This window comes from Garra rufa, chromosome 10, assembly GCF_049309525.1.
Source record: "Garra rufa chromosome 10, GarRuf1.0, whole genome shotgun sequence".
Classification (NCBI taxonomy): Eukaryota; Metazoa; Chordata; class Actinopteri; order Cypriniformes; family Cyprinidae; genus Garra; species Garra rufa.
Window position 1 is genome coordinate 42379251 of NC_133370.1, and position 27994 is coordinate 42407244.

Consider the following 27994-nt stretch of genomic DNA (forward strand, 5'->3'; position numbering starts at 1 on the left):
CGTCAAAGCGCGCGAGGAGCAGCAGGAGGGTTTACTGGTATGTTGTGTATGTTTCACACACTTGGCTTTTTGTACTTAAATTGACATAAAAGCACATTAGTCAGTAATATACAGCTTCCGCGTGTCAGTTTACATGTCTGCAGTGGTTTTGAGAAACAGATTGTATCAACTTTTAAATTTTGTCGCCTGTCCGCTAACATTTTAGGAGAAAGCGAACTCCACCGTGACATTAATTGTATTATTGATGTACCTGCGCAGTATCCCACAGTTAATTAGCTGTAATAAAGTTTCCGAAGTCGCCTCTATCAACGTCTCTATCAAGTGGTTTCGTTTCCATGTTTTGATTCCGTTTGATTTAACGTTTCATTTTGCGCGCAAAGTGTCTGCCAGTAGTCTATAATAAACATATTGTTTATGTTGAATTGTGTTCCTAAATATCTGATCTATCATGATACAGCATGCAGCGCATGGCACGACGTACGAACGAGCAGAATGCTTTTCTGTGGTGAAGAGGCGTGATCAGTTATATCACCTCTCCTTTAGTGGTGGTTTCAGTTTTGTCATGTCTGTGCAACAACAAGAACAACTCAATGTCAAATCAAAACCAGCACAATACCAAAACATGCCATGCCAATGTTATTTTCCGTTATTTTACCAAAATAAGAGGGATCATACATGCATTTCGTATGATCCCTGTTATTTTGGGTAAATAATGAACATTTTGCAGATTCTGCAAGGTGTTTGTAAACTCTTGACTTCAACTGTACTTGCATTATACAGTAAGCCAACAAATAATAAAATAAACAAGGAAATCTGGAAATGCATAACAGAGACATGGCATGTTTTGGTATTTTGCTGGTTTTAGTACTATATTTAGTACTGACCTGAAAATGAAATTTTACATAAAAGACGTTTACATAGATTAAAAAATTGGAACCGGTTCAAAAGTTAACATATGCTTGATTCTTAATACTGTGTTGTTACCTGAATGATCCACAGCTGTGATTTTGTTTTGAGTGATAGTTGGAAAAATGATGCATTAAGAGCCAGGGGTGTAAACTTTTGAACGGAATGAAGATGTGTACATTTTTCTTTTTTTGTCTAAATATTTTTTTTTTTTTATTCATTTAGCACTGCCCTTCAGAAGCTACAGAAGATACTTACTGTAGCTGTTCCCCAGAAGACAAAATGAGTTCAATTTACCCTGATCTCCAAATTCAAAGAGTTTTCACCCCTCGGCTCTTACTCAGCTTAATTGTTTCTTCTGAAGCATCAGTGGGCGTTTAAACCTTCTGTAATAGTTGCATATGAGTCCCTCAGTTGTCCTCAGTGTGAAAAGATGGATCTTAAAATCATGCAGTCGTTGTTGAAAAAAAAAATGCTAACATAACAAAATAACATGCATTTTGTATAATTCCTCTTATTTTTAAACTTTTTACTTAAACTGTAACTGCGGTATACATGTCATATTACACCTAGACTATTTTATCTGTAAATTTGCTGTGCTATAATCAGAGCTACTGTATGAATGCATATTATTCATACCTGCCATGGAATACATAAATAAAGAAGAAAATTGCTACTTTTTTCATCTCCACAATTGTGTTTTTTTTTTTTCTCAAAACTGCAAGATATGAACTAAGAATTGCAAGGTAAAAAGATAGAACTTAGTCTCAACCCTACATTTGTACTTTTCTGATAATCTGTTGCACTCAGATCTAATATGTAAGAGAAGATGTGTCGTGACTTTAAGTGGTCACTTTTATCTAATGAGATGTGGTTCTGTCAGTGTAATGACTGTGTGTTTATTGTTTGATATGTGTAGGAGATGTCGAAGAGGAAGAGCAGTAATTCAGGGCTCACTCCTGATAAGAGAAGCCGGTTATCTCAACCCGAGTCCTCTGAAGAGGATGAAACGGGCTACTTCAGTTCGGGAGATCTCATGAGCACATCACAGAGTGTAAGACTGCTAATGTGGCTGTAAAATACTCTACGTGTACTTAATTGTCCTAATAAGAACCTGTGCCAGTGGTTGAACTCTGCACTCAAAAGTATGCACATTCTGCATCAGCTTTTGCACGTGATGTACCCTTACACATCTATGTATGTGTGTTTTCAGGTCACAGGTGAGGTGGGCATCATAGAGAGTATCTCTCTAAAGAACTTCATGTGTCACTCGTTGCTTGGTCCCTTTGAATTTGGTCCAAATGTGAACTTTGTCGTAGGAAACAATGGAAGTAAGTTTTACTCTGTTTGTTTTTTAATGGCATGAAATAGGTTCATTCTGTGCTCTGTAAATTTAAAAAACCCAAGCCATTTGCAATATTTTGCTCAATTGTTAATTTTTAGTAACTGATTTTGTGATGTGATGAAAAATGACAGGTCTTTCTGTTGCATTAACATGTTTGAAAGCAAGACTGCTGAATTCAGTTAACTCTTTTGATGTTGAAAATAAATCATGCGTGTTATTCTGAAATTTAGCCTTGACTTTTCCTCACCTGTGGTTTTACCTGACAGTGGTTTGTATAAAAGAATGTCACTTGTCTCGTCCAACAACAAAACATTTAACCTGAGCCATGTTTGCAATTAATTTTTTATCCATCTTATTTTTCCAGTAAGAGTGGGTGTGGCCATTTATATAATGGCTCTGGCTTCCAATGTCATTTGCTTCCAGCTATTTTTAGTTGTACAGTTTGTTTCGCTGCTTGATATTGCAAGCTGGTGTTTCTTACCATATTATTTTAATATATTGTCTTAATTCTGAACATAGTGGTTTGTAGTGCAAACAGTTTCACATTTACCCCACGTTATTCTCGTTATTTTTTTACAGCGGCTAAAAAAACGGAAGTCTTGAACATTCACAGAAAACAGTTAAACTGTTTTAAACAGTTAAAACATTTGTTAAACTATACTAATACTTGTAATAGAGTTGGGTGCCAAAATAGATAAAGCAGTAAAATAGGTACTCCACAATCTGAACCACTAGGGGGCCACAGACCCCAGATTGGGCGCATATAAGCTATATGAGTAAGCTGTGGCTCACAGAAATATTTCTTGCATTAGCAATCATTACTCCAGTCTTCAGTGTCACATGATCCTTCAGAAATTATTCTAATGGTTCGAGTTGCTGCTCAGAAACATTTATTATTAGTATTATTATTATTATTATTATTTGTTTTCATGTGTATTTGTGTGTTAGGTGGAAAAAGTGCTGTCCTGACAGCTCTGATTGTAGCCCTGGGTGGTAAAGCGCTCACCACTAACAGAGGCTCCTCACTCAAAGGATTTGTTAAGGAAGGAGAGAGGTATAACACACCTATTCAGTTTTCTCTGCATGTGTTCACAGTCTGTTTATGTCTCTCACGTTGTTTTGTGTCTGGATTATTCAGTTCTGCAGATGTGTCCATCACTCTGAGAAACAGGGGTCATGATGCATATAAGCCAGAAGTGTTTGGCCAGTCCATCACCGTAGATCTTCGTATCTCCAGCGAGGGAATCCGGACTTATAAACTAAGAAGTAAAACAGGTATACTTACAAATACAGAATACATAAACTTTGCTTTTAAGCACTCGCTTACTTGGGTAGTTTAGAATAGGACTGTGAGTTAAAGACACACTACCAGTCAAAAGTTTTTGAACAGAAAGTTTTTTTTTAAGTCTCAAGTGTGCATTTATTTGATCCAAAATACAGCAAAAACAGTAACATTGTGAAATAGTTTTACTCTTTAAAATAGCTGTTTTCTATTTGCATATATTTTAAAATCTAATTTATTCCTGTGATCAAAGCAAATTTTTCAGCATCATCACTCCAGTCTTTAGTGTCAGTAACTTATTATTATTATTAATAATAATATTTAAACAGTTGAGTACATTTTTCAGGATTCTTTGATGAGTAGAAAGATTCAAAGATCAGCATTTATCTGAAATTAAAAGCTATTGTAACATTATACACTATACCATTCTAAACCAGGGTTCCCACAGGTCATGGAATTTTAAATTGGAATATCATGCAATTAAAAAAAAATCAGGGAATTTGATATTTTTTGTTCCAAGTCATGGAATATCAGGGATTTTTGTTTGTTGCTTTATCGTTTTGCCTATTGTTATGGTTAGGCTATTTTTCAGCCTTTTTATTCCCTTTCCTGCACATCAAATGGCAATCACTTAAGTCAAATTTAGTCACCATGCTGTACCTTATAACTAAGGCAAACATGCCAGGAAAATGTACATTTCAAGAGCGTTGACTACAAAATGACCACTTCAAAGACTGGATGTTAAAAGTAGATTAGAGAAAAGCAAAAACTAAATGTGAAGAATAAAAAAGTCTGAATGATGAACTTGATTACAAACAGCGTTCAACCCCTGAAAAGATAAAAACCATAAATTCATTTCTGTAGAAATAGTAGAGAATCAAAAACATCAAAGTGCATTTAATGGGTTAAAGCAAAAAAATATATATAATAGTAGTGTGTATGTGTGTTTTGTACTAAAAACATCTGTGAACTAGTAAATAAAGTTTGCAAATGGATGGATCTGTTCATTATAAGTCATGGAAATTCAGCTTTTTAGTCAGGGAAAAGTCAGGGAATTTGACATTTGGCTCAGAGTGGGAACCCTGCAAAAGCTTTGAGTCAGTATAATTATTTTTATTTTTGGGGGGAAAGAAATGATAGAAATTAATACTTTTACTAGCAAGGATTCCTTTAATCTGATCAAAAGTGATGATAAAGACATTTATAATGCTCTTTCAGATAAACGCTGTTCTTCTGAACTTTCTATTCATCAAAGAAACCAGAAAATTTCAACATAATAATAATAAATGTTTTTTGAGCAGTGAATCAGAATATTAGACGGATTTCTGAAGGATCGTGTGACTGGAGTATTGATGCTAAAAATTCAGCTTTGAAATCACAGGAATAAATTACATTTCGAAATAAATTCAAATAGAAAAGTTATTTTAAATAGTAAAAATATTTTAAAGTTGACTTTTTTTGCTGTACTTTAGATCAAATTAATGCAGGCTTGGTGAGCAGAACAGTTTAACCATTTAATCATTTACTCTTCAGAAGACTTTAATCCAAGTCTTCTGAAGAGACATGATGGCTTTATATGATGAACAGTTTTATTTTCAGTGCACATACGTAGAGCACATCAAATATGGTAAATGCAAGCACGGAGATGCTTGCTTGATGGGCAAAAACAGACCTAATTTACTGCATATTTATTCCATGTATGTGCATTGATCACTATCAATATATGAACCATATTTTATATTGCTCAATTCATATAGATTTCTTTTATGATCTCGTTACAACATTTGTGAAGTTTGAAAGGTTTGGTTGCATAGACTTTCAACGGAGGGACAGTAATCTCTCAGGTTACATTTGAAATATCTTTATTTGTGTTTTGAAGAAGATCAGAATGACATTAATATAAACAATTATGCCAGAATTTTCATTTTTTGATGATCTAACCCTTTAATGCTTTACAAATTTTAAAGCAATTCAATATTGACAAGGCATTTTTTTTTTTTTACATTTATTTGTGATTCATGTAAATAATTCAGTTGAAATTGTTCCTCTTAAGTTTAAACCCATTAAGTACTGAACTTTTCAACTCCAGAATTTCATAGCTCCTCAAAATGTTCCAAAGTAATTTCATGTCTGTGCTCTCGTGACAGAAGGCAAGTGAAGATTTGCTGAAGCGATTGTAATTAAAGCCAGGATCTAATTCTTTCCTGATGTGTAATCGCAAGCCAGTCGAGTCAGCCGTGAACATATGCACAACATATGTGGCATGTGTGGTGCTCCACCAGTTTTGCTTTAGATTGAATATCAAGTACCAAAGTTGTCAGTCATACCAAATTCAATGGTTTTGTGCCCAGTAATTCATTGCAGAAAACACACTGTGGTTGGTACAAACCATGTTTATCCTCTTCAGTGAACCTGTATTTGTTGTAGTCTGGGTTATATTTATTTTACCTTGCATAGTTTTGTTCGTGGGGTAAAAGGATGAGGGCAAGTCACGCAACCTGGCCGTGGTGACATCTGCCTGCTTTGGTTAGCTTCTACCACATGACAGATGTGTTAGCACAAAAAACTGACCATTTAATTTGCCTATCTCCCAGGCCATGTGGTTTCATCGAAAAAGGAGGAGCTGGTCTGCATTTTGGATCACTTTAACATTCAGGTATGGCTAAAGATCCTCTTAAAATGTTTGACAACAAAACTATTTAAATGATCTGTTTTGATTTATCCGCTTGGTTTCTCCATCCTCAGGTGGATAATCCGGTCTCTATCCTAACCCAGGAAATGAGTAAACACTTCCTCCACTCCAAAGGAGAGGGCGACAAATATAAAGTGAGTCTTTGTGTGCGTTTGTGCATTTGATTAATTATGACAAATACAAACTTAAAATTTGCTTTGCTCTTTTTGTTTGTAGTTTTTCATGAAGGCCACTCAGCTTGATCAGATGAAAGAAGATTACAGCTACATCATGAAGACCAAGACCATGACTCAGAACACAGTGGAGAAACACAGGGAGGTGAGTGCTGAAATAATCACATTTACATATTGGTTTATGTAACTCAACTGAAGTTGCGTATTAGGTGCAGCAGCTTTGAAAAACAATATATGATTTGATTGTTAAACTAGTTCCTTTTTAAGATGCCAGCATAGTTCTCTTTCACTCACTGATTTCTGACACACCCTTTGCACTTTCACAGACTCTACAAGAGCTAAAGAGAAAGTATCATGAGAAAGAAGAGCGCTTTAAAAATCTGGCTTCACTTGATGAAATGCAACAGAAGTTGGATGTGCTGAAGAATCAGATGGCCTGGGCTCTGGTTAGGAATCACTGCCAACACAACATGAGCTCTGACTGCATGGCTCAAAATGAATATAACAATTTCAAAATTTCCTAATCAGATTTGATCTTTTTTTATTATGTTTATTATGTTATTGTTATTGTAGTTATTTTGTTAAAGGGATAGTTAAAGGTTAAAGGGATAGTTCACCCAAAAATTTAAATTCTAAATGTTGTTCCAAATCTGTAAACCTTCATTCATCTTGGAAACACAAAGTGTGATATTTTTGATGAAATTTGAGACCTGAAAGGTCTTATGGGTTTGGAACAATATGAGGGTAATTGAGTAATTGACAGAATTTTTATTTTTGGGTGAACGTTCCCTTTAAGGTACCAGAATCATAAACCCTTTATGGTTCCAATCATCTTTTATATACGTTATTTAACCAAAGATTGACCTAATGCTGAAATGTATGTCCATATACATCAGGTGGCAGAGGTGGAACAAGAGATGAAGCCCATGAGAGAACGAATTGCAGCTGAAGAGAAGTCCACCGTCAAATATGACCAGAAGGTGGAAGAGTGGGAGGTGACTGAATATTATCTAGAGTTTCTGTTGTTCAGTATCCAATCAGGTCCGGATTTCAGCTTTTCCTGCCTGAGTAGGCATTTTGGACAGAATGAGATGGATGTTTAAATCTGTCAAATTCACATTTATTTATTAAATATATATATATATATATATATATATATATATATATATATGTGTGTGTGTGTGTGTGTGTGTCCCTGGGCCACAAAACCTCTTAACAGGAGCACAGGTATATTTGTAGCAATAGCCAAAAATACATTGTATGGGTCAAAATGATCAATTTTTCTTTCATGCCAAAATCATTAGGGTATTAGTTAAAAGATCATGTTCCATGAAGATATTTTGTAAATTTCCTACCGTAAATATATATAAACTTAATTTTCTCGGGTTTCTCAGTATTTTCTTTAAGAAAGGCAAAAAGGTTTTTTCTTAATATAGATTGACATGAGTGCTCAACAGTCAGGTAGTTGTATTGAAAACACCTAAAAAATAATGGAGGTAATGGTTTTTAATTGACAGATACAAAATACATCAAACTAAAGTTAAATAATATTCAAAGGTTTGATCACTAACCATCAAATTCTTCCTCAGAAGTGCTTGAGAGCTGTTTAAATCATATTTCAGATTGAAACAACCTGTTTTTGCCGGTTTTTACAATTAAATTAATATGTCAACAAAAGACCTTCAAAGATGTGAATTTGAGAAATGACATGACATTTTTGTTTTGTTTTTTTACACTTTTCGCCTCCACAAATTAACACTTCCCCTACACAAAGCACAGTCGGGTTCGGGAGACCAGGATTTCCTGCTGATTGTGTTTTAATAAAAATGAGAAACTCAAAATTCCAAATGAAATAAAACGGCTGCAGTTAAGCATCTTATGGACATTAATGGGGGCATGGAAGGAGTGTTTATTAGGATATTTTTTCCCATAATGGCAGAGTAAACCTTTTGTAACAGTAGGCAATTTGTAAGGACATTACAACTAAAATTGATTCACAGTATGTCTATTTGGGTTTTTCTTGTTTGTAGGGGAAGGTTCAGGAGGCCAACGGGACATTCAAAGAGTTGCAGGATCAGCTGGAGGGTGTGACGGTGCGGATGCAGCAGCTGCAGCCACAGTGTGCTGAAATGAAGAACCAAGCACAGGCGCGCAGCCGAGTCCACAAAACCTCAGAGGTGCACATTCACATGCATGCACAACACTATAAAGAGGGAAATAGAAACTTTATGTGCTCAAATCTCAGTGGTAATTGGATAAAGGAGAAATTCACTTTGCTTCTTTTTGTTTTTCATTTTTCTTGGCTTAGGCTGGTCTCCATCGTAAAAAGACTAACTTGAGAGACCTTGAAAAGGATAAAGATCAGCTTAACAAGCGGATCCGAGAACTCAAACACAGGTACTTCAAAAGTGTGGCGAAAGGAAACAGCCTTATACAACATTATCCTTGTATCATTTCCAGCTGTTTCATTATGACCCAACCCCTCCTCTCTGTCCAGCATAAGTCAGTCAAACTCAGCTGACACTCGTGCTCGTGTGGAGAGGATGAATCACATTCAGACTGAGCTGGAAGATCTAAGTTTCCAGGATTCCACTCTGGCTCAGCAGATCGATCAGTTTAAACAGGCCTGCTCCGCTGCTAAAGAAAAACTGACTAGAATGAGGTTAGTACAGTTGTTGGTGAAAGTCTTTTCTATACACGGGTTCCCAAAAAAATGCTTACAATGTTAAAAATGTTTATGCCTGAAAAACTCATACCATTCATGGATTTTAGGCAGGGATATTATTGTGTTACTAAGGAAGTGGTGTGTAACTTTTTTTGTTACGTCAGCTAGGAATAAAATCCCCATAGGGATTTTTAAAATAGGTACTATTAAAGAGTTATAAGCCTTGAACCAAACCAGTTATGAGGATAAAATTACAATATTACAAACATCAAATTAAAACAAAACTGTGTTTGTAATTGGGCAAAAAGACAAAGCTCCTGGACCCACTGTGTACATAATGGCTTCAATAAGGGAAAGAACTACAGTGAACTCTCATGAAGCATTGTCAATGCGAAAATTAAATAAAAAATGAAGGAATATAAATCTATTGATTTAAGGAAGCTGATATATTTTACATTTATTTCAAAATATGATTGTCATGCATACAAATATTAAAGGAGTAGTTCACTTTCAGAACAAAAATTTACAGATTGTGTACTCACCCCCTTTTCATCCAAGATGTTCATGTCTTTCTTTCTTCAGTCGTAAGGAAATAATGTTTTTTGAGGAAAACATTTCAAGATTTCTCTCCATATAATGGACTTCTATGGTGCCCCTGAGTTTGAACTTCCAAAATGCAGTTTAAATGCTGCTTCGAAGGGCTCTAAATGATCCCAGCTGAGGAAGAAGTGTCTTATCTAGCGAAACGATCGGTTATTTTCTAAAAACACTTACAATTTATATACTTTTTAATCTCTGCACAGAGTACACACAGAGCTAGACAAGATGAGCATTTGAGGTTAAAAACTATATAAATTGTATTTTGTATTTTTTTTTTTTTTTTTTTTTTTTAAATAACCGATCGTTTTGCTAGGTAAGACCCTTCTTTCCTCGGCTGTGATCGTTTAGAGCCATTTGAAACTGTATTTTGGAAGTTCAAACTCGGGGGCACCATAGAAGTCCATTATATGGAGAGAAATCCTGAAATGTTTATCCTCAAAAAAACATGATTTTCTTACGACTGAAGAAAGAAAGACATGAACATCTTGGATGACAAGGGGGTGAGTACATTTCTGTAAATTTTTGTTTTGAATGTGAACTACTCCTTTAAAGGGATAAATCACCCAAAAGGGAAAATTCTGTCATTAATTAGTCACCCTCAAGTTGTTCCAAACCCGTAAGACAGGGTTTCCGCGGGGTCTTAAAAAGTCTAAAATTTAAAAATCAAAATTTTAGGCCTTAAAAAGTCTTAAATTCGCTGTTCTAGGTCTTAAATAATTTTACACAGGTCTTATTTTTCCGATGTCCATGTAACGCTACCTCTAATGCTCATTTAAATTCTCTTTTTGTTGTTTCCGTGGTGTTGTAGTTCTTTATTTCACTGGTCCAAATATAATTTGCTGCATTTAAACTACAAATGGGACCAGCATGCAATAGCCAATCAGCTTTCTGTTATTGGCGCGAGTCTCTCTCGGATTGTACCGCAGAAGTAAAATGGATTTAACTTTTTAGCTATGGGGAAGTGCACGTTTAGCGATACTTGGCTTGAAAAAACTGAATATAGGGCTTGGCTAAGGCCAGTTGCTAATAACTAGATTTTTTTTCTCCCTCTGTGGAAGTTACTGCGTCTTCAGAATCGCAGTAGCAGAATACAGGTCAAACGACCTTTTTCTGTATATAATGTTATCAATAATAATAAGAAATATAGGTGGAGCTAGCTGACCGCCAGCCTTCGAAATACTTTTAAAATGTTTTTTTTTTTTTTTACTTGCCCAACCGAACAAACCGCCTGATTAAAACTGAAGTGACAAAAACAACTAGCGAAGCATCGAAAGGCAAGAAAGATTCCTATTTTAATACATTCAACGTAAACAGAAATTGATAATGGATATGTGTGTATTTCTGGTCTATTTGTGACATACTTTAAATGTAAAAATGTACATGCATTTAAATGTAACAGCACTCTAAAGAAACACAATGAGGTAAAAAATTAAAATGTATAGTTTATTTATAACATGATATAGTTCAGTAATATACCAAGTGAGCTTTTTGCTGAAAATTCTCACAATTACAAATGTTACATTAATTTTAGCTCAATAAAAAAGTAGTTAGTCAAGTAGTTACTTACTATTAGACAATATGCAACATTAGCAGAAGCATTCAGCGTTTTGATCGAATCAGTTGAAATAACTCGCTCATGAAGTGACTTACCGCCACCTGCTGGTAATTTAGTGTGTTTAAAAGTATGCCTCCACACCCAACATTTCTAATGTATATATTTATAAATCAATAAATGTATTTAAAACATTAATATCACTTTTCATTTTGCAGTGTAAATTGTGTAATTTCACTGCTAACAGCCATTTAGAATTTATTGATAAATTCATAAAATAAATTTCAAAGGTAATGCATACATTTCAAAAGTAAAAAAAAAGGCCTTTATAAAGGTAAATCAAATATGCAGATTTAAGATGTAAAAGCTAATAGAGCACTGATGAAAATATTGCTTCAGAATTTTTTTTTTTTACGTCAGATATTTCTAGTGGTACTTTTATGAGGATATTTTGTGTGGAATAGTATCTGCTGATATGAAAAGTTCACAGTATATCGTAGTAATAAATTTAATTTATGACAGCCATGAAATTGTGTTTACTTTTTACATTAAACACATTAAATATTACATGTATGCATGTAATATAATATCTATTTCCATTACAGATTTCGGTCTTAAATTTCATATAAGGTGGTATTAAAAAGGTCTTAAAAAGTCTTAAATTTCACTTGTTCATATCTGCAGAAACCCTGCGTAAGACCTTCATTTAATTTCAGAACACAAATTAATATATTTTTTATGAAATCCAAGAGCTTTCTGACCCTGCATACACAGCAATGCAACTGGCACGTTCAAGGCCCAGAAAGGTGGTAAGGACATCATAAAAATAGTCCATGTGACATCAGTGGTTCAACCTAAACTTTATGAATCTACAAGAATACTTCTTGTGCACAAAGAAAATGTAAATAACTTTATTCAACAATTTCTTCTCTTGTGTGTCAGTCTACAATGCACATTCATGAGAGTATCATGACATATGAGTGTGCATTCCTCATCTTGTAACAAGGTGCAGTGCATCCGGGTCCTACGTCAGCAGCACCGCATGCATGTTTCGTGGTACTCTTGTAAACGCATGGCGGAGACTGACAGGAAAAAGTAGAAATTGTTTAATAAAAAAAAATTTTAATTTTTCTTTTCTTTGCACACAAAATATTCTCTTTGCTTTATAAAATTAAGGATGAATCACTGATGTCACATGGACTGTTTTAACAATGTCCTTACTACCTTTCTGGACCTTTAATGTGGTAATACCGTTGCTGTCTACGCAGGGTCAGAAAATTTGTGTTCAGAGGATGAACGAAGGTCAGTCCCAGTAGATTTTCTTGCGTCCATTGATATTTTGATCACTTAATTCATTTAAAAAAAATTGTATTATAATCAATTAGGGAAAAGGTAAATTAGAAGCATTTCATTAGTGGTCCCAAATTTTTGGGTTTCACTGGATCTTGAATGTACAGCAAATGCTGCTTTTAATTCTTATTTTATCTGTTGTCCTGTTGCTCTTTGTCTATCTGGCGATTTTCTGTTTCTCTTCATTCTGTAGCCATGAAAGGCAGGACCTGCAGCGTGCGATGGAATCTAAGCAACGTAATCTGGCTGCAATGGAAAGCAGTCGAGATAACAGACTTTGTCGTTTTGGTGAGCACATGCCGGCACTTCTAAGGGCTATAGATGAGGCTGACAGGCGGGGTCAGTTCAAAAGGAAACCTGTTGGACCACTCGGTAAGTATCCTGAACCTTTCGAATTCAGATGGGCTACTTCTCTTTCATTTGTTTCAGGATACAGTTTAGAGCACGGATGCCCAAACTCGGTCTTGGAGGGCCGGTGTCCTGCAGAGTTTAGCTCCAACCCCAAATAGATACATCTGAACCAGCTAATCAAGCTCTTACTAGGCATACTAGAAACAGATGTATTGAGAAAAGTTGGAGCTAAGCTCTGCAGGACACCGGCCCTCTGTGACTGAGGCTGGGCACCTCTGGTTTACTTCCAGAACAAAAATTTACAGTTAATTTACTCACCCCCTTGTCATCCAAGATGTTCATGTCTTTCTTTCTTCAGTCGTAAAGATATTATGATTTTTTAGGGAAAAAATTTCAGGAATGTTCTCCATATAGTGGACTTCTATGGTGCCCGCAAATTTGAACTTCCAAAATGCAGTTTAAATGCAGCTTCAAAGGGCTCTAAAAAATCTCATCTGAGGAATAAGGGTCTTATCTAGCGAAACGATCGGTTATTTAAAAAAAAAAAAGTACAATTTATATACTCTTTAAGCTCAAATGCTCGTCTTGTCTAGCTCTGTGTTTTCCTTGTTTATTGCGGTTTGAGACAGTTAGGGTATGTCTAAAAACTCCCATCTCATTCTCTCCTCCAACTTTATAATCATCTTTTTTATGTAACGTGCGTTTGATCCTATTTACACGTTCACTTTGTAAACACTGGGTCGGTACTTTTGCAGCGATGTTTTTTTTTTTTTCGCTTTTTTGCTTTTTCGTTTCGCTAGAGAAGACCCTTCTTCCTCGACTGGGATCGTTTAGAGCCCATTGAAGCTGCATTTAAACTGCATTTTGGACGTTCAAACTCGCAGGCACCATAGAAGTCCACTATATGGAGAGAAATTCTGAAATGTTTTCCTTAAAAAACATAATTTCTTTGCGACTGAAGAAAGATGACAAGGGGGTGAGTAAATTCTGTACATTTTAGTTCTGGAAATGAACTTATTAACTGTGCATACTCAGTATGCTAAGCTTCCACATCTTTTTTTTTTTTTTTTTTTACCAATTAGTTGATCCACAAGGTAGCAACACTGGCCCAGGCCACAACAACAGTTGACATCTGTGTTAACAAGTGTGTTTATTAGAGGTTAAAAGATACTTGCAACTCATCACTTCAGAGAAAAATAGGATGGTGACTGGCCAAGGATGAAACTTTCTTGTGTGCATTTGTTCATGTTTGCAGTGAAATAATCTATATTTTGAGAGGATATTTGTTTGACTCTGCACACCGTAAGAGTTTTTGTGTCAAAACTGAAGTAAACTTTGGGCTTTAGGAGGTTGTTTATAGGTTATTTTGTTTCTAGGATTCTGTATCCGACTGCGCGATCCGGAGCTGGGTCTTGCAGTGGAGTGTTGTCTGAAGGCTCTGATGTTAGCTTTTTGTTGCGATAACCACGCTGACGAGAGAGAGCTACAGAGAATCATGAGTCGGCAGTTCCAGCAGGGCAGAAGACCTCAAATCATCGTCAGCACATTTACTAACACGGTCTATGACGTCAGGAACGGGTAACTAGAGATCACCTCAACTGACCTGATATCTCTTTTAGGAATGATTACCACTGTTTTCTGTAATTCAATTCTCTGGTGTCATTGTATTAAAAGCTATTGCTAAAATATTCCACAATTACCACAGTCGATCTAATGTTTTGTAAAAAGTCAGGAAAAAACAAATCTGACAACCCAATTTTCTTACTAATGTCACTTAGAAAGTGTCAGCTCTGATTTAGCTTCTTGATTTCCAGCCAGTACTTCACTTTTTTGGTTTATAGCCAGTATAAGTTTGTCACTCAAAGCACTAAAGAAAATCTATATGACTGAAAGGTTGAATTAAATATTTGTTTTATTTGTTTTAAGGGCTGTCAATCACCCTGAATATCCAACTGTGCTCCAGGCACTCGATATTGAGAATCCAGTTGTGGCCAACTGCCTGATCGACATGAGGGGAATTGAAACCATTCTGCTCATCAAGGTAAGACCATGAGGAGGCCCACAAGCATTTTCTTTGTTTGATCATAGCATGTTTCCATATCCTTTGAAGTTATAAGCTCTGTTCATCTCTGCTTTGATTTTCCAACAGAACGCTAAAGATGCGAGAAGAGTCATGCAGTGTGGAGATCGACCGCGCAACTGCAGGGAGGCCTTCACACGTGAGGGGGACCAGGTCTACTCTAACCGCTACTACTCCTCAGAACAGAACAGAGCACAATACCTCAGCGGAGATGTTGAAGAGGAAATCAGGTTTGGAAATATTAGTTTGGATTAATTTCAGTGCATGGCAAAAAAATAAATCAACCACTTACCACATTTTAGGTCTTCACTTTTTTTTTTTTTTTTAATCCTTGATTTGGGACCAAAATCTACATGCAACATATTCTGATCAAAAGCATGGGGCCTGGTGGCAACACTGCCACAAATAAGATGGAAAACGACAAGAAGAATGATATAATTGGAATAGCTTTCAGAATGATTATTTCCAGCTGATGCACGATAAAAATATTGGCAGTTAATCAAAATCCAGACGACTTTTTAAGAGCTTGAGCATTTAAAGCAGCACATGACAAAACTGCAATAGACAATTATTAACAGATGGTCTGATGGTGTGTCTGGGTGTGATGCATTGTATCAGTAACATTAGTATCTGTCTATCTGCAGTGCGTACATAGTTATTAGGCATTTGATTGATATTCTGGTGATATTTTTTTTCAAGCACATTTTACCAATTCCAAACTACATCGATCTTAATAACTAATATTAATTTTGTATTTAATCATTTAAAAGTGATAAAGTATTGTCCATGAAGGCTAGAAGTGAAAAACTTAGATTCAGGTGTGCATAATTATTAGGCGCGTTTTTTTTACAGAGAAAAATGAGATTTAACTCAGACTGAAAAGTCCAAATTATTAAATCCTCATGAGAAGGATGCAATACTAGAATTTGCAGAGTTAATGCATGACTATTGGACAGAAAAATGCTGATTAGGTCAGCACGGTCATAAAAAAACAGATGGAGAAGAAAAGACACCTGTTAACTGCAAATTAATAAAAAAATGAAGATGAAGATTATTAGGTGTGAAACCATGAGGAACCATTTAGTCTCCAGCAGCACCATTTTCCAGAACTGCAACCTACATGGAGTCTCCAGAAGTGCAATGTGTCAGGTTCTCAGAGACTTTGCTTGAGTAAAAAAAATCCTAAAAAATGAGCCTCACTTAATAAGTTTGACATGCTGAAGTGTTGTGAAGTACACGAAGACTGTTTTATAGGCTTTATAGACAGTTAAGTTGAGAGTGACTCTTGAAGGACCGGAATCACATCCTTCGAGAATTTATTTTCCAGAATCTGGCAGTAATTTTGGGAGTTTATTTTTAGTCGATCTCTGAAATGTCTGTTTTGCAGAAATGGGCTAAAAATGGACTCCCAGAACTTACTGCCAGTTTCTGGAAGATAAATTCTTGAAAGAGTGGTACAAGAGGATGTGATGCTGGTCCACTCTCAACTTATCTGTCTATAAAGCAGTCTTCATGTATTTCACAACACTTCAGCATGTAATTCATATGAAGTGAGACTCATTTTTTAGGATTTTTTTACCCAAGCAAAGGCTCTGAGAACCTGACACATTGCACTTCTCTGGAGACTCCAGGTAGGTTGCAGTTCTGGAAAATGGTGGCGCTGGAGACCAAATGGTTCCTGATAGTTTCACACCTAATTCTTCACCTTAATTATTAAATCTTTTGCCGTTAACATGTGTCTTTTCTTCTCCAGCTGTCCAATGCTCATGCCTTAACTCAGATTCTAGTATTGCACCCTTCTCATGGGCATTTAATATTTTTTGACTTTTCAGTCTGAGTTAAATTTCTTTTTTGGCTTATTTTCTCAGTAAAAGAAAATGTGCCTAATAATTATGCGCACCTGAATATAAGGAGTTTTTCACTTCCAGCCTTCATGGACAATTACATGTCACTTAAAATGATTAAGTACAAAATTATAGTAGTAGGAGTAGTTATTAAGATTGATGTGGTTTGGAATTAGTAAAATGTGCTTGGGAAAAAAAGGTTAACATGTATCAACCGCCAAGATCAACCTAGCAACAGTTTAGAACACGTTGGCAGCAAGACCTTGATTTCTCTTTTCACACAAGTCAACATTCAACATGATTATTTAATGGTGCATTGCCAAGCCTCCCATCTGCACTGAGACATTGTAATTTACTTTTTTTTTGTATCCCCATATTTTGTTGTTATTTCACTTGGATGTTTTTCATTAATTTTGATGTTTGCTTGGATTTGGAATTGATATTTATTTGGACAGTTTTCTATTAAGCTGATCAACAACCCAGAAAGATCAAAACCATCTTTTTCTTTGTTTTGCAGACATTTGCAATCTGCTTTACATGCCCAGAGAACACAATTGGATCGCTTTCAGCAGGAAATGCAGCAGGTCACTGAGGACGAGAGGCAGAACCAAACTCTTCTTCGCAGAGCATATGATGACCACAAGGCGGCCCAGGTCATTAAATACCAGTCGTGCAAAAAATCACATCATAGTGTTTTAACTGAATTTGTTCTAATATGTGTTTTTTTGTTTATTTTGACTAACAGGAACGTTGTCGGAGACTCAAAGCCGAGCTGACAGAATTGCAGAATGTTGAGGAACCTCAGTCAGAAGACTTGAAGCCTTTGGTAACATACGGATTTGCTCATTATAAAGATAGATGTGTCTGTGGGTTTCTGCGTCTCATTATGTCTCTGTGTTCAGGAAGAGGAACTAGAGGAGCTCAGCAGCCGAATAAGTGTGTGTCGAGAGGAATTTGAAGCGGTGCGGAATCAGGTGCTGACACACAAAAAGGAATATGAGGAGGCCGAGCAGCTCTACCGGCAGCAGAGGGAAGCTTTTAACAGCATCGCAGAGGAAGCTGAACCCATTAAGGTCAGAGAAGTTTTATTTAAGAGTGTGTGTAACATCATCAGCGGACAGCTTTTACCCACCACATTCCTAATTCCTCTTAGCTAATGTTTACAAATGGCAGACTGTCACGCTTTGAAAATAGGATAATGAGTTTCAAGTTTACTTAAAGGGATAGTTCACCTAAAAAATGAAAATTTGATGTTTATCTGCTTACCCCTGGGGCATCCAAGATGTACAGTCAAGCTTTTATTTACATTTAAACAAAAAGTGGCATGTCCAAAATTATTCATACCCTTTGCGAACTGAAACAGTCTGTGGGAAAATCCAAAGTTCTATTCCATTCCAAATAGTCCAGGCTGTTCTAAAGCAACCTAATTATCCTGATTCATTGGGAACAGCTGTTTTAGGACGAAGGAGCTCACTGAGGACCTGCGGCTGCTCACAAGTCAGGAAAGGGCTATAAGACCATATCTAAATGTTTTGAAGTTCCAGTGGCTACAGTGCAAAGTATTATTAAAAAATACAAGACGTTCCGCACTATGAAAAATCTTAGAGGATGTGGTCGGAAGCCAAAAGTGACACCTGTGCTGGCCAGGAGGATAGTGAGAGAGGTAAAAAAGATTCCAGGGATCACCACCAAGGCCATCCTGATGAATCTGGGCTGGTGGCAACATCTCAAGGCAGACAGTCCAACGGACACTGCACACCGCTGGGTTCCACGGACGCAGACCAAGGAGGACACCACTTCTCTAGATAAGGCACACAAAAGCCCACTTGGCCTTTGCAAATGCTCATCTGGACAAAGAAGAAGACTTCTGGTCTTCTGTTTTATGGTCAGATAAAAACAAAAATTTAATTGTTTGGCCACAATGATGTAGCCTTCATTTGGCGTAAAAAAGAAGCCGCCTTCAACCCTAAGAACACCATCCTCACTGTCAAACATGGTGGTGGGAACCTAATGTTTTGGGGGTGTTTTTCAGCCGGTGGACCAGGGAACCTAATCACAGTAAACGGCACCATGAAAAAGGAGCAATACATCAAAATTCTCAACAACAACATCAGGCAGTCTGCAGAGAAACTTGGCCTTGGGCACCAGTGGACATTTCAACATGACAGCGACCCAAAACAAAAAGCAAAAATGGTGAAGAAATGGTTAGCAGACAAAAAAAATTACGTTTTGCAGTGGCCCAGCCAGAGTCCTGACTTAAATCCAATTGAAAATCTATGGAGGGAGCTGAAGATCAGGGTGATGGCAAGGAGACCCTCCAACCTGAAAGAGTTGGAGCTCATCGCTAAAGATGAACGGGCAAAAATACCAGTGGAGACATTCAAAAATAGCCAATAAAGACTTTTCTATTGATTTATTGAGAAGGGTATGAATAATTTTAGACATGCCACTGTTCAAATGTAAATAAAAGATGAGTAATATTTTTTTCCACAATGATGCCTCTTGTACATCATCTTTGAAGAAGAAATTTTCAGGGGGTATGAATAATTTCGATTTTTAACTCAACCTGTTGCAGTCTGTCAGTCATATAATGGCAGTCAATGGGACCCATGGCTTTGAGAGTCAAAAAACGTACACAGACAAAACCAAATTAAACCCTGTGGCTCGTGACGATACATTAAGGTATTAACACACGAAACAATCGGTCTGTGCAAGAAACTGAACAGTATTTGTATAATTTTGAATCTCTGAACCACCGCAATGTCCAACTGTCCTGAGTGTGTTCACAACAGCTGGCGTGTGATGAAGAGCAAGCAATAATAACCTCAGTCGCTCAGGCTCAAAAGTTGGGAGGTGGGGAAAAGTCAACAATCCCGGATGAGTTTGCACAAGCAAGCATAATCTTTTAGTTTTTAATCAGTTGCAACAATCAGGATAAGCACAAGTAATTACCATTTTGAGTAGCCATCATACCCGCAGTCTCTCTGCATTGTGTAAACAATGAGTGATGTATACAGGCGACAGATCTCTTCCGTGCATGTGTCTTATATGCCAGAGCACGTTGACGTGCCGGCTGATGTGAACACTCTCAGGACAGTTGGACATAGTGGTGGATCAGAGATAAAAAATTATTTAACTACTGTTCAGTTTCTTGCACAGATCGATTGTTTCGTGTGTTAAGACCTTAATGTATCGTCACGAGCTGCAGGGTTTAATTTGGTTTTGTCATTGTATGGTTTTGTAATTTGTATGTATTTTACTCTCAAAAATTTGGTGCCCATTGACTGCCATTATATGACTGACAGACTGCAACGGTTTGAGTTAAAAATCTTTGTTAGTGTTCTACTGAATAAACAAAGTCACCTACATCTTGGATACTCTGGGGGTAAGCAGATAAACATTTTCATTTTTGAGTGAACTACCATTTTAATACTGATTGAAACATGTCCACAACAGGTTAAATTCTTAGTCACCAATGTGTTTGCCTAGTAAACAGGTTTGGTTTTATGTGATTGAGTGTAGGAGCAATTGAGCAACAGCGATCAGGAGTTGGCAAGGAGTAAACATCACAAACAACACTATGAAGAAAAGCGGAAAACCCATGTGGACATGATTGAGACACTAAAGAAGAACCTGAATGTGAAGGAACAAGAGTTACAGGTGAGCAAATGTTGGCATCTTACACTGATCCACTAGATATGAAAAGATTTGCTTTTGTTTGACTGAATCTGATTTTTGACAGGCTTCTATAGCAAAAGCCTCAGAAATTTGCCCCGAGCGCTTGGATGTGAGGAGAACAGCGAAGAGTTTGGACAGCGAGATCAGCCGCCTCAAACACAAGATCAACACACAGCAGGACCAACATGGACACAGAGACACTATCGTCCAGTATGTAGACACAGTCCCCAGGCAATGCCTGTCAAAATAATGCGACCAGGTGATAATTCACCCTAAAAATCCAAAGAAAGAAATTTGAAATTACATTTAATGTGAAGAAAAAATAAACCTATTTTTAGGACTGTTAAAGAAATAGTACATCCAAAAATAAAAATCTGATGAAATTTACTCACCCTCAGGACATCTTAGATGTTGATGAGTTTGTTTCTTACATCTTGTTTCTTTCTCATCAGAACAGAAAAAAATAGCATTATATCACTTGCTCACGGCAGTGAATGGGTGCCGTCAGAATGAGAGTCCAAACATCTGATAAAAACATCACAATAATCAATTGATCCACATTTAATCCAAGTAATCCAGTACAGAAATGAATGTCTTGTGAAGTGTGTTTGTAAAAAACAAATTCATAATTAAGATTTTTTGATTTTAACATCAAACAAGCCCTCTACCATAACATTGCCAGAGAAATCTGTACTGATTAATCACAGTTTACAAACTAAAACATTCTGAAATGGTTCTAAACAACTATGTGGGTGGATTTTGATGTGAAAGGACAACACGAGATGGGCTTTTTCACTGGAGGAAGCATTATTATAGATTATGGACTTTTGTTTTAGATGTAAGCAGTGGTTTAAGCGGTCATAATGATAGATTTCTTTTGCTTCACACAATGTTAATTGATGGACTGGAGTGGTGTGGATTATTGTGATGTTTTTATCAGCTGTTTGGACTCTCATTCTGACAGCACCCATTCACTGCATAGCATCCAAAGGTGAACAAGTGATGTAATGCTAAATTTCTCAAAACCTGTACATATGAAGAACAACTGTTGGTCATTGAATCTTCTAGGCAGTACCATGAGGCGAAGGAAAACTTCAATAAGATAGCCCGACAGGTCAAGGGTCTGGAGTCTTTCATCCGCCAGTTAACGGAAATCATGAACACCAGACACTACGTCTACGCTGAAATGAGAATGTAAGTTCACTCTCGTCTTCATTACACGCTCTCATCTGATTCTTGCTGACTGATTTGAAATGTTTTTAAATAGATTGAATATGTCTGATTGATTTCATATTCAATTGTTTGATCCAAAGTACAGCAAAAACTCTAAAATTTTGAAATATTTTTACTATTTAAAATAACTGTTTTCTATTTTACATTTTTATTCCTATGATTTCAAAGCTTCCAGAACAAAAATTTACAGATAATGTACTCACCCCATTGTCATCCAAGATTTTCATGCCTTTCTTTCTTCAGTCAAAAAGAAATAGTTACTTGAGGAAAACCTTTTTTAGGAATTATCTCCATATAGTGGACTTCAATGGGGCCCCCGAGTTTGAACGTCAAAAATGCAGTTTAAATGCAGCTTCAAAGGGCTCTAAATTATCCCAGCTGAGGAAGAAGGGTGTTATCTAGCGAAACGATTGGCCATTTTCTGAAAACTGACTTTTTAACCTTAAATGCTCGTCTTGTCTAGCTCTGCAATGTGCATGCGTGGTTTATGTAATCCAAATCAATACAGTTAAAGTATGTCGAAAAACTCCCATCTAATTTTCTCCTCCAACTTTAAAATCGTCCTACATGGCTGCAGAAGTACTGACCCAGTGTTTACAAAGTAAACATGCAAAGAAGGTCAAACACCCTTAAAAAAAAGGTAAAACAGCTATGTAGGATTTTAAAAATGCTGTACTGTAATTTTAATTTTGTAGCAACAGTTTGGACAGGACCCTTTTCTATTCTAACATGACAATGCATCTATGTATAAAGCAAGGTTCAAAAAGAAATTACTGATTCAGTCAGTGTTGAAGAAATTGACTCGTCTGCAGAAAGCCAAGTCCTAATCCCTGCTGAACACCTCTGGCCAAAAACTCTTCACCAAACACCAATGACTTTTACATATGGGCACAGTCATTTTAGACACTTATAAAACAACAACAGAGATAGAAAAGCAATTTTTAAATGCATGGATTATGTTTCCATTATTGTTGCAACAGTTTTGGAAGTGCCTTTTTCTATTCTAAAGAAGGTGGTGTCCCAATACTTTTGTCCATATAGCAAATGTACACGTCATTGGTGTTTGGTGATGAGTTTTTGGCTCAAGGTCTGCATTTAAAGTCACACCAGAGGTGTTCAGCTGGGATTAGGACTTGGCTTTACCAGATCAGTCGAGTTCTTCCACACTGACTGAATTATTAGTTTCTTTTAGAACCTTGCTTTATACACGGATGCACTGTCATGTTAGAATAGAAAAGGGTCATGTCCAAACTGTTGCTATAAAATTGGAAGCACACAATACCCTAGAATATAATTATATGCTTAAACATTACGATTTGTACTCATGGAAATGACTAAAGTAGTCAAACCTGTTCATTAGAAGGAGGTGTCCCAATACATTTGGCAATATAGTGTACCAAAGGGCTTGTTTGTTTCAAGTGCAGATTTTAGTTTCATGATGATGATGTAGATTGTGTTTCTGTGTGTTTCCAGGTATCTTTCTGTACGCTGTAAGTACTACTTTGACTCCATGCTGTCTCAGAGAGGATACATAGGGAAAATGACCTTTGACCACAAGAATGAGACTCTCTCCATATCAGTAAGACTTTGCATGATGAAAACAATTATTGATGTGCTTATTTTCTTGACGAATTAACATTATGTTTTATGTTTTTTACTATACAGTATATGCATTATTTGTGACCTCTTAAAGGTTCAATGCTTTCCCATGATGATGGTCATCTGTCTGTTCCTCAGGTTCAGCCAGGAGAGGGTGGTAAGGCCGTTCTGAGTGACATGCGTTCACTATCTGGAGGAGAGCGTTCGTTTTCTACCGTATGCTTTGTCCTGTCACTGTGGGCCATAGCTGAAGCACCATTCCGTGCCTTGGATGAGTTTGATGTGTATATGGTAAGGAATGTCTCTTGGGCAGCAAAACAGAGTACTAAAATGATTTCTGAGGGATCAGAATTTAGGAACAAATTAATTCAGCCTTGGTGGGAATAAGAGACTTCTTGAAAAAAAAACACACAAATGTAAAAAATCTTACCAATCCCTTTATTTTATAATCCTGTTTTCATCACAAAATCAAGTAAATGATCAAAGAAGAAAAATTCTCTCAGGGATTTAGGCTAGTTTTTTTTTCAGGATTTTGTTGTCTTTACTGTATATTTTGGATTCTGTAACAGTTCAGCATTTTTTACAGTTTAGCTTTTTGTACTTTATTTCAGGGTTCATAGAAGGTGTTTAAAGTGTTTTAAGTACTTGAATTTGACTTTTTAAAAATTTCAGGGCTGGGAAACCCTTGAAAATTTTATTATTTCTAAAGAGGTACTTGAACAGTGCTTGAATATATATGCTTGAAATAAGTGTTTAATTTTATCAATAAGCACACATTTAAAAAAAAAAAAAAAAACAATTAAAAAAAAAACCCAACATACCCTTTTCACTTATTTCAATTAAAGCAACACTAAAGTTTTTTTTTACCTTAAAATAATGTTTCCGAACTCGTGTTAGTGGTTCATCAACTCATAACAGGGTGAAACAGCACTTTCGTATTCGCTTTGCGACCCTCTATCGGCCAGAACAGCACTATGTAAGTTTGGGTCGTCGGGTCGTGGTTTTGTAGTTCAAATGAGACTACAAATGTGACTTGCTTTATGGAAAAAAAAAAATAGCAAACTATGTCATTATTATGTTTTATTTCGTTTTCATACAAAGTCATGCAACAATACTCTACCTTGTCACTGGACATCGTTAATTCCAAAGCCTCTCCTGGATAGCCTCCAAACAAATAACCTGCATGTGACGCGACGGTAGGGTTCAATTATTTACGACAGCGGTAATGGACAATTCCGCTTCCAACCTGTAGAGGGAGCGAAGTTCTTTAGTGTTGCTTTAATGTCATTGGCGAGCTAAACCAGTAGTAGTACTAACTAGGGATGCACCGAATCCAGGATTCGGATTCGGATTCGGCCGAATCCTGGGCTTTTTGACGGGGTTCGGTTTCGGCCGAACCTTAGATTTATTTTCCACCGAAACCGAACCCTAGACTTGCACTACGACGTCACACGGCCGTTGATTACGTGAAGGTGTTTACATAGGAATGTAGTAGGCTGTAAGAATCTGAAAATGGAACTCGTAAGCAAAAAAAGTTTTGTTTGGCAGTACTTTCAACCAAAAGAAGGCGATTCAAGTCGAGCTTTATGTTCAATTTGCAATGCCAATTTGTCTCGTGGTGGCAAGCACCCTAAGCAGTACACAACATCGCCGATGTTAAAACATTTGCGTCTAAAACATCCAAAAGGATACGAGTTGTGCATGAAGGAATCTACAGACAGCAGCCAAAATGCAGCAACTTCAGGTACGGCAGCTGGACAGTCACAGCTAAAAACGTGTGGTAACCAGACGACCATTACTAGCTTTGCTAGCCCTACACTGAACAAACAAACAAAAAATACACTGCTGTGGACGTTGTTTACTTCATTAATGTGTTTTACTGTGTTAATGGAATAAGGATGCGAGTAGGATTCGGTTTCGGATTCGGCCGAATCTTAAACAGTGGATTCGGTATTCGGCCGAACCCCAAAAATCTGGATTCGGTGCATCCCTAGTACTAACAGTGTCAGCAAAAAGAGGAACAAACTGAATCAATTGAGTCATTTCATTGGAACTGATCTGATTGATTTAAACTCAATCATTCGTGTTAGGTGATTCACTAGTGAAAACCAGATCAAATTAAAAGAGCCATTCATTTTCTAATTTCGACATTGATTGTAATGATTTTAAAAAGCACGTAGTGATGGGAGAAACTGAGCTTTTCAAAACTCTGAATCAGTTGCATCGCAAAATGATTCACTCTTTCGAAGAGTTCAAATCGCGTATCGTGAATCATTTAATTCAAATCGGAACTTCAAAGTGTATCACAAATTATTTGATTTAGATCAAAACGGGTTTGTGAATCACTTTGCAAACTGAACGATTCAAATAAAATGATTTGCGAGCCATGATTTTTAAGTCGTGATCTAAATTAAATGATTTGAGATATGGGAAGTTCTAATCTAAGTCAAATGATTCGCGATACGCGCTCCGAGTCCTGATATGAAATGATGGTTCTTCAGAGGGTGGATCGTGAATCATTTGATTTAGATTCCCTCTTTCGAAAAGTTCCAATCGAATCGCGTATTGTGTATATATAATAATTTAATTCAGATCGGTACTTCAATGTGTATCACGAATCATTTGATTTAGATCGGAACATAGACTGTAAAAAATATGGACGTAGTGTCCGTGACGTCACCCGTAGGTTTCTGCAGAGTGATTTTGAAGCCTATAGTGGGCGAGATTCCCCGTCGCCATCTTGGAATTGCATCATCGCACATCACTCCCGGATAATCGAAAATGGGCAAAGAGGCGGGACGTGGGTGGAGCTGGGTGCTGAAACCACGCCCACTTAGCGCACCAGTGGTGACAGCAGCGGCAATCCCCCGTCACTCAAGTGGCCGCGCCCATAATTATGCAGAACTTTACGGCTTAATATAACTTAAACGGATGAGTTATAAAAAAAATTCACCCCCCTCACAGTTGACATGAAGGACGAAATTAGCTATATAGTCTAAAACCACTTTTTGAACCAGGCTGTAAACATGTTTTTTTTTCTGCTGTAAAGTTGGCCATTTTAACATGGGGAGTCAATGGGACTGACTCTCTTCTGCAGCCAGTCTCTAGCGGCCAGTTCATGAATTGCAGTTTAAGTCACTTCCGTGTTGGTTTCAATAGAGAGAGCAGGAGGTTGCCGCTTGGATCGGAACGGGTTTGTGAATCACTTTGCAAACTGAATGATTCAAATAAAATGATTCGCAATATGTGATTTGAAGTCCCGATCTAAATCAAATGATTTGTGATAATGCTCCAAGTCCTGATATGAAATGATGGTTCTTCAGAGTGTGGAGCGCAAATCATTTGATTCAGATCAGGATTTCGGAGCGATTTTGTGAATCTTTTTTTTTTTTGTTGTTGTTGTTTTTTAAACAATAGAAAATATCAAACCATTAAGGCAGTACAGTTATAAAAACAAAACAAAGAAATAAAGTATACTTTAAAAGTACTTCAGTACTTCATACTTAAGTAGTAATACTTTGCATGTTGTTCACTTTATTTTTGCCCTTTTTTATTAGTATGTTATTTTTTTTCGAACTTGAAATTGTTCAATAAGTGAGATCTCTGATTAAAGTTCTTGAAAATAAAAAAGTAGTGCTTGAAAAGTCCTTGAAAATCCTGTAATTTCATTTTACAGTATCTGTATAAACCCTGTTGTTTAAATGGTTGAACAATGTTGACAAATTAATTTCTACAAATACAAAAATTAAAGTAGTCTCTCAATTTAATATGTGGCCATTCAGCAGGCATTCATAATAATTATACTAAATAGAAAATGTGTATAGTAGTTTTGTAAACTACTGTCACACTGCTTGAAATATGTCAAGTAGCCAATAACATGTTGTGCAAATACAATAAGACATTTGTTATGTCATATGACTGGAGAAGAGCATGCAGTCACTGTATTGTGTGTTTTCTCTTTCAGGACATGGTGAACCGGAGGATCTCCATGGACATGATGCTGAAGATCGCTGCCAGTCAGCGCTACAGACAGTTTATTTTCCTCACGCCACAGAGCATGAGGTAAACAGCTCCTTTGGTGTCAAAATAGGCAGAAGTTGTTAGATTAGAAGACATGATTGTGTTTTCGCCTTTATCGCCTTAATGTTTTAATAAAAATGTAACCTTCTGCTTTCCTTTTCCCAGTTCCCTTCCAGTTAACAACCTCATCCGGATCCTCCGTCTGAAAGACCCTGACCGTAGCCAATCTGCTATTCCTTTCGGTCAGAGGAACCCAGAATAATGCTGCTGTCCACTGAATATCATCTTACGTGTTTGAGGCAAATCACAGCAGGCAAAGTACTTACGGCTGTACTTTACAGCTAATTACTGTGCACAGTTAATTTAGTTATTTAAACCCAAACTTTACAGGTTGTTCTGCACTTTAAATTTTTCTAAAATAATAGTTTTTAGATTTTATATATATCTACGTTATTACAATGTCATTTGCGTTTTTTGTTGGTTGATTTAAACCTGTGGAACAAATCATTTCAAGCTCAGTAATGGCTTGTTAATGATAATTGTTTTTATTTCATTTATCAGTCTTATTGTTTATTTTTTTAGTACTGGACTAAATAAAAAAGAAATTAAAATGTTTCTAGTATA

The 27994-nt window shown here is 36.6% G+C and overlaps 1 protein-coding gene across 1 annotated transcript; it reads left to right on the plus strand.

Annotated features, from left to right (window-relative positions):
• On the plus strand, window positions 1-27994 carry LOC141344170 (structural maintenance of chromosomes protein 6-like). Its single transcript, XM_073848958.1, has 27 exons — window positions 1-37; window positions 1826-1960; window positions 2120-2237; window positions 3200-3305; window positions 3390-3526; window positions 6128-6189; window positions 6279-6359; window positions 6442-6543; window positions 6725-6844; window positions 7295-7393; window positions 8429-8575; window positions 8707-8795; window positions 8896-9060; window positions 12759-12937; window positions 14293-14494; window positions 14843-14957; window positions 15066-15226; window positions 17358-17493; window positions 17586-17666; window positions 17743-17913; window positions 20363-20500; window positions 20583-20728; window positions 21587-21712; window positions 23225-23330; window positions 23489-23641; window positions 27315-27412; window positions 27536-27994. Exons 2-27 carry the CDS (start codon window positions 1829-1831, stop codon window positions 27630-27632), a joined length of 3267 nt encoding a protein of 1088 aa, XP_073705059.1. The 5' UTR covers window positions 1-37; window positions 1826-1828; the 3' UTR covers window positions 27633-27994.